Genomic DNA, 7,171 nt, shown 5'->3' with positions numbered 1-7,171 from the left:
TGATTTATTTTAATCAAAAGTACTTTTTTTAAATATTTATAAAAGAATTGAGCGTTTTTTTTCTTTATCAAGTATTACATATTAGTAATATACAAAAAATATCATTAGATAATTATTCTGTGCTAAATAAAGTTATTGTTTAAAATTTTTTGTTTCTGATTAAATTATTAAAAGAGTGCTCTAAATTAATGTATTTATACAAATAAATTGACTATTATATAAAGTCTTACGTATTGTGATTAGTATGAAAATGTTATTATTAAATTGATTAAAATGTCGTTTGTTTCTGATAAAGTTAATTGTATGTAGAAGAAAACGAACTGATTAACGAAATGTCTTAATTAAGATTCGAGACGTTTAATTTATGCTATTTAATTAACTAGAGCGTCACTTTTATTTTTCTGATTGGGAATGACATTTAAGTATTAAAATGAATTATTGGATTATATTAAATTGGTTTTCAACGGAAACCGAGAATTTTTAATTAGGTAAATTTAACAACATTGACGATGTTTGCTCGTCCTCTTGGACGTAGGCTAATTAATTCAACGTAAAAGAGCACATATCTGTTCACTTTAATAATGGGTGAAAATTGAACACGTGGGTTGGGGCAACGAAAAGACAGGATCCAGATTTCTTTATGAAAGAGATCTTTATGGTATATATCCCATTGATGTTTTAACACAACGCAGACTCTTCTTTTTCTTGGTAGCTGCACATGTGCCCCAAATAATGGCCATCTGGATTAACAAAAAAAAATGTAAAACACAATCTGAATCTTTTGTTGGTGAATAAGTTTTTTAATTGAAAATACAGTCAGGTACACATCAAGTAAAATATTATATAATATACATGTTTATGCATAATATAAATATAGATATTGATTAAGGGGGTGGGAATAATTAATATACATATTCGCTAATTGCTAAAATAAAATAAATGGTTGCTAAATTAGAGTATAAAGACTAGTTGCGTTATATACAAGTATTATATCAATTTAGACATGTCTGTTGTGTGTGTGTGCGCGTCGTCTATGAAAACAGGAAATATATTGTAATCGTGTGCGAAGCGAAAGATAAATTTTAATATTCACCTGCGGTTTTTCAAAGAGGATGTGGACTGTTTGCATGCGAAAACAGGCGTCGCGTTAAAAATAGAAAAGACGCGATTTTCATAATAAATATATATTAGCCGAAAGTCACATTAATCCGCGTTTAATGTAGTATCACATTCTTAAAACTAAAATTATTTTGTACAAAAATTACCTTTAATAATACATTTAAAAAATTGGCCCGATTCCTAACTAGGATTACCAAATAGAAAATGTTTCTGTCTGTGCGCATTTTTTTTGTTTGTTGCTGTTGTTATAGATGCAGCAGCTCTCGTTTCGCCTAGCTTAAACTAATTTCAAATAAAATAATATACATAAATAACAGTTTCTGAAAAATTAGAAACTTCATTAACTTATAAAATACTACAATGCTAAGTTTATGCTTAATATACGAACTCGTGCAATTGAAGCAGGGCAACGATGCCTTCCTCGTTGGTGACTTGTGTTAAGGGTGGTTCGAAGCGTTTCGCCAGTGGCGTGTTTTCCAGATTAATAATCCTGGGAAGTTTCAGGAACATCGATTGTGTTAGACTGTGCACACCTGTGTTTGCCAATGACAGATAGTGCAGCTTCCCCAGACTCTTGAAGCTAATCGGTGCTAAAGATACGAGTTCGTTGTCGCTCAAGATAAGTCTCTTCAGATTGGGTACACCCAGGAAGGTGAGTCCGTAGATCTCGGTTATCTGGTTGTTGGACAACACTAAGGACTCCACCGAGTGCGAGATTAGGAACGTCTGCAAACGGTCGAAGGTGATGCGGTTGTTCATTAGGACCAGCTTCTCCAGATTGCTGTTCGATTTGAAGGTGTACGGATCCAGGGTGGACAGATCGTTGTCGGAGAGGTCGAGGATCTTGAGCTGCTTGAGGCCTCTGAAGGCGTTCACGTTGATACGCGAGATTCTGTTGCGCTGGAGGTACAGCTTCTGTACGATACGGTAGCTCTTGTTGACGAAAACACTGTCCGGGAGGTCGGAGATCTGATTGTAGGCGGCGTTCAGGAACTCCACTTCCGCATTGCCCATCGGTATTTCCGTGAGATTCTCCGACATGACGATGACATCCCGGGTCGGCTCCTTGTACGGACTCAATCCGGTGTTCTCTATCGTGTAAACCCTAAAAAAAAATACCGAACGGAACGGGGAGTTAGTAATCGAAACGAAGCTACCGATCATCGGACGTGCAACGGTTGTTGTTGTCGTCTTTCCCGAAGGATCATGATATTCTGTTCATTTTCTGTTGGATACTCACTTTGGGGTTAGCAGGACGACGCACACTAATTGTAAGAGTAAAATGGCGGCCATCTCAACGGGGAACCGTATAATTTATTCCACTTTGCCGCATGGATTCAACACACACACTTCTAGCCAGAGGAAGAAGAAGATACCGATATTGGTCTTATCACAGTGGCCTTTGCGTCATTAATATATGTATTCATATATTGGATAATTAACGCGGGAGATTCGAAAGGCCGCTCTACCGCCGAGGAGTGCGAGAAGAAGAGAGGAGAGCAGTCCGTGACTCGGACGGACCACGCTCTAACGTAAATGCACAAATTGACGTTTGCTTAATTAATCTCTCCTCTCCTCATCAAATGACGCCGCAGTCGAAGCAGTTGGACTTCCGGTCAGATAATAGATTAATTCCTTTATTATTGTCGCTGGGATGGAACGAGACGGAGGAATGAGATGGACAGACTCGCAGCCGACTGAGAAACGCTAAAGGAATGATCGCTCCAGTTGTGCATACCTTCCTTTTCTTGCGGCGAGGATCCAATAGATGTTAGTGGTGGTGGTGCTTCTTCTTAGAGCATTTTTTGGGATTTCGCGACGACCAGATGGATGGATGCATGGGTGTCGTACAGAATGGGTCCATTCATTGAACACTTGCGGCCCAGCTGCGGGTCTCCGCCGGCTGGATCGGTGCCCGTGGGACTCTGACCGAACCCCAAACTCACGACACCCCTTCTTCAATTGTGCAATTCACAATCTCCTCTCACCTCTTGTTATTTTTGCTCCACTCAAACAACATTTTTTTTTGTCTCATTTTTGCACGCACATGCACAAAACATACGCATAGGTTAATTTATCGCATCCTTTCTAATTTACGTACATAATCATCAACGATTTCTATTCATACAATTATTTTAATTGGACGTTAATAATTACTTAAATAGAAGGTGTTAATTCTTCTTATAAACCTCTATAATTGGAAACCCACTATTAAATCATCACGTTCATATCTAAACATATTTACAAACATTTTAAACAATAATTATATTTTAAATCACAACGAAATGTTAATCTTGTTGGCTATGCTGTCGAATAATTTATACAACAAGAATCTAATTACATCTTCTATAACGAAATATCTATAACACATAAAATTTACCATTGTTCACATAATTTTAATGCATGCAATTATGGTTATTGTATTAAAATCTATATAATTACAAAAAATACAAGTATAATTTCAGCGAGAACGAAAAGAGCAATAACGTAACAAATAATACTAATTATTAATAGTTGGAAGGATCTATTTTTCCAATTAAGTATGGAATTATATAACAAAATTTATTTAATATTTGAAAATATTGAACTTGCTTTTTAACTATTTTTCGATGTTTGTTGAACCGATACACAAGATAAAAGTTATTTAATGCCAAATGTTAAACAATTTGACAAAAATAAATTCGAGATATTGATAATACATTACGAATAACAAAATGTTCATATAAAGTATTTACAGTTTTATTCAATGATAACATAATTTCTTTGACAATATTTTAATTATATATACAAATTATTAGTTTTTGTTAATTTAAATATTGTTTATAGACATTTTGGTTGGCAGATAATTTATTATGCCTAATAAATACATTTAGGTACTGTTTGGGCGCCAAAGTAAATGGTGGCAACACCGTGCGCCGGAAAAAAGGATTGCTTGGCTTCAAGAAGATAAGCACGGCAAAAAAAGAATTAATATGAGTTGAGAGTTAGTTGATATAAAGTTTAAATAGAATATAATTTTTAATGTTGAATATAAATATAGTCGAATATACTTTATTTACTGTACACCCACATAACTTAGTTCTTCGTCAAAACAAGTACTAAATTGATTTAAATAATAGAACTTTTGAAAATTAAAATATTAAAAAAATATTTTTGTTGTTTATTTTTACTTTAATTTATATAATCCTAATTAAAAAAAAACTTTAAATTGTTTATAAATGAATTGTAGAAAAACACCACATACAGTAAATATTTGTACTTGTTTTAGATATAAAGAAAAATATTAATTATTTATACAAATTAAGTAAAATAATTTATTATAATTGAATTTGCATTTATTGAATAGTCTACATCAAATCATTGATTAGAACTATAAATACGAATTATGTCTTAATAGCGTTATTTTCAAAACTTGCAATTCATTCAAAACTTTTATTATTATCTGTGGCATATTTTTTTACATTATCACAGTCGAAAAAGCAAACAGAAAACTAATAAAATTGCTTTGCTTTTATGTTTCTAACGTTTTAAATACTAATAACGTTTTTAAATACTAATAATTTCATGAATATTAATTATACATACCAAAAGTAATATATAACCAAAAATGCATATTTTACATACAAAAATGTATATCTTACGATATGCATCAATAATCAAAATATACAAATGACGCAACTGCAATGAAAAACAAGAAAAAAAATCATATGATTCGTGTAATTTTCCTGATACTCTTTCGTACTTTGGATTTAATTTTCGGTGTGATTATGAAAAAGAAAACTTGTTAAAAACACTTTTTTCATTTTTTCCATACCGATATTAAATTAAATTTTGTGTATATTAGTTTTATCTCTTCGAAAAATATTGTTATTGAAAATATTGTTGCAAATGGCTATGGACCATAGGTCTTTCTGACCATATGCGTATTATTAATATGATTTACAAATACGAATTCATACGTGTCAATTGTGGACTTTGGCGCCAAATTTGGTGCCAACTTAATGTACGTAACTTGCAATTACATACGATGATTGTAAACTGTAAACATTATCTCTTCTCGATGATTGAATCATATTTCTTAGCAAATACAATTTTAATCAATTTTGCAATAATATGTTTCAATGATTTCACAACACATCCGTTTATTAACGATCGTCGTGTCCATCCGATTATAACAACTGATTTCTCATCGTTTTGTAAATATTATTATTTTTATATTTTGTACAAACAATAACGCAATATTTTTATTTTTAGTTTAATGCTCTATGCGTTTCAACATATGATTATAATTGCTTGTGTTTCATTCCTTATTACATTTGAATTATTTATATTTTTATTTATAGTTTTAATGCAATAATTATGTGATTTAAAGTATTTTGAAGATGAAATAATCTCTACAAATGTACAGCAATAACTCGCATAGTACGGGTAATCGTTTTAGCACTCTTTGAAACCATCGAACTAATCGAGGACTTTAAAACAAGTTAGTAAAAAAAAATAAAAGTTGACATAAATACAAAAAATTGTAATAAATGTAATAAATTAATTTTAGCATATTAATTGAAAATTGTAATTAAAATGTATGTAAAGTAAAAAACTATTGCTATGAATTACTAATTACATATCAGTTTATTATAAAATAATTGTAGCAATATTTATTATATTTACTTTATTTGTAAGTTATATATATTTAATACGTTTGATAATAAAAAATATGTAATTTTATAATATTGATTGATCCAAGTACATTACCTTGGAGTACTCCAGCTGCAAATATCTTGAGATGTTGAAAAAATAAAACTATTTTAAATATGCTTTTATAACTTAGTAGAATGCGTTCTGTAAATACATAATAATATTATTTCTATGCGTATACCTTCTTTAGGCTCATGGATTTCATACTCGGGTGTGTTTAATGAATATAACTGTCCTTATCTTTTATTTCTACATTGAAGTCTAGATGGAGTGGAATTTAACATCCAAGTGCATTTTCCTTATAGAAAGCCTAAAGAATTTACAGCCGATGTGAAGCCGATGGGTATGGGTAGGTACGTTTCTGCATTCTTCATTCCTAATATATAATAGCGTAATTACAATAAGATTATGTGCTAAAACGTAATATTAAGATCGCTGTAATAAATCAAATTATGCCGATGCAATCTGCAACGTTAGATAGCATTATGTAAAACGGTCGAGTGTATAATTAAAGCAGTTCTCGACATTTTTATGTTGTCGTGTGATTGCATTTTTTTTGTTGTCGTCGTTGTTCGTTATTTAGTCGAGCAGCTCGCATTCTTGTTTTGCGATCGGAATCAAGTGATTAATGTGCAGTCGGAGTCGGGGCACGCGAATGCGTTTTGTCGGGACGTTGGGATGTCGGGTGTCGGGGCGTTGGTCGACGGACGTCCCGACGTCCGTCGCGTTTTATTAAATGCGACGCTTAATCCTAGGGGCGGAAGCTGCAGTTCTCATTGTCGGAGGCCAAGATAAACCCTGGTTTAATGAACACCAGACACGTGTTCCGATTGCACACTTTCTGTACACCCTCCTTCCTCACTCCGCTGCAAACGAGACCGACACAAATGGAATGGGTCACATGCATCCAACTGCCCGTGGATGTAAACACCCCCCTCCGGGTCGATGGTTCCGCTCGAGAGCCTCTTCGAATGCAAATTAAAATATCCCAAATTGTTTGCAAATTTGTTCATAAACCACTCCCTTGCATTGTTACCGAGGAGACGGATACTCGTAACTCTTCATGAAAACGCTTTTCTCCTCGTGCTCGACAACTACACATACTTTCGCCCTTTATACTCTTTGCTTGCAGTATAATTATAGACATCAATGTAATCTGAGAGTGAGCGATATGCCTTAATTGTCATTTAAATACATAATTAACAATAGGCTAACATTCTATGAAGTAAAATATAAATACTGTCATTGTTCACTTAACGTACATAATGAGTAGACAAATTACCATATGCAAACTTACGTTAATAAGGATTTCTATAAAAATGCATTTTCGATATTGTTGTCATAAACGCGTGTCTCT

The 7,171-nt window shown here is 32.9% G+C and overlaps 1 protein-coding gene across 1 annotated transcript; it reads right to left on the bottom strand.

The window, feature by feature from the left end:
* Positions 1–919: 919 nt before the first annotated feature.
* On the bottom strand, positions 920–2,828 carry LOC108565383 (relaxin receptor 1-like). Its single transcript, XM_017924810.1, has 2 exons — positions 2,360–2,828; positions 920–2,224 (listed from the first exon to the last, which is right to left on the bottom strand). The coding sequence occupies exons 1-2, from the start codon at positions 2,410–2,412 to the stop codon at positions 1,495–1,497; spliced, it is 783 nt and encodes a 260-aa protein (XP_017780299.1). The 5' UTR covers positions 2,413–2,828; the 3' UTR covers positions 920–1,494.
* Positions 2,829–7,171: the final 4,343 nt, after the last annotated feature.

The sequence above is a fragment of the Nicrophorus vespilloides genome, unplaced genomic scaffold (genome assembly GCF_001412225.1).
Source record: "Nicrophorus vespilloides isolate i.1.1-1 unplaced genomic scaffold, Nicve_v1.0, whole genome shotgun sequence".
Classification (NCBI taxonomy): Eukaryota; Metazoa; Arthropoda; class Insecta; order Coleoptera; family Silphidae; genus Nicrophorus; species Nicrophorus vespilloides.
This window is presented reverse-complemented; position numbering and strand designations above follow the sequence as displayed.

Excerpts from the sequence above, each read along its gene's own strand:
- LOC108565383 (XM_017924810.1), bottom strand. The coding sequence starts at position 2,412 with ATGGCCGCCATTTTACTCTTACAATTAGTGTGCGTCGTCCTGCTAACC. Across the intron at positions 2,225-2,359 it reads GTCGTCCTGCTAACCCCAAA|GGTTTACACGATAGAGAACA; the intron begins GTGAGTATCCAA and ends ATTTTTTTTTAG.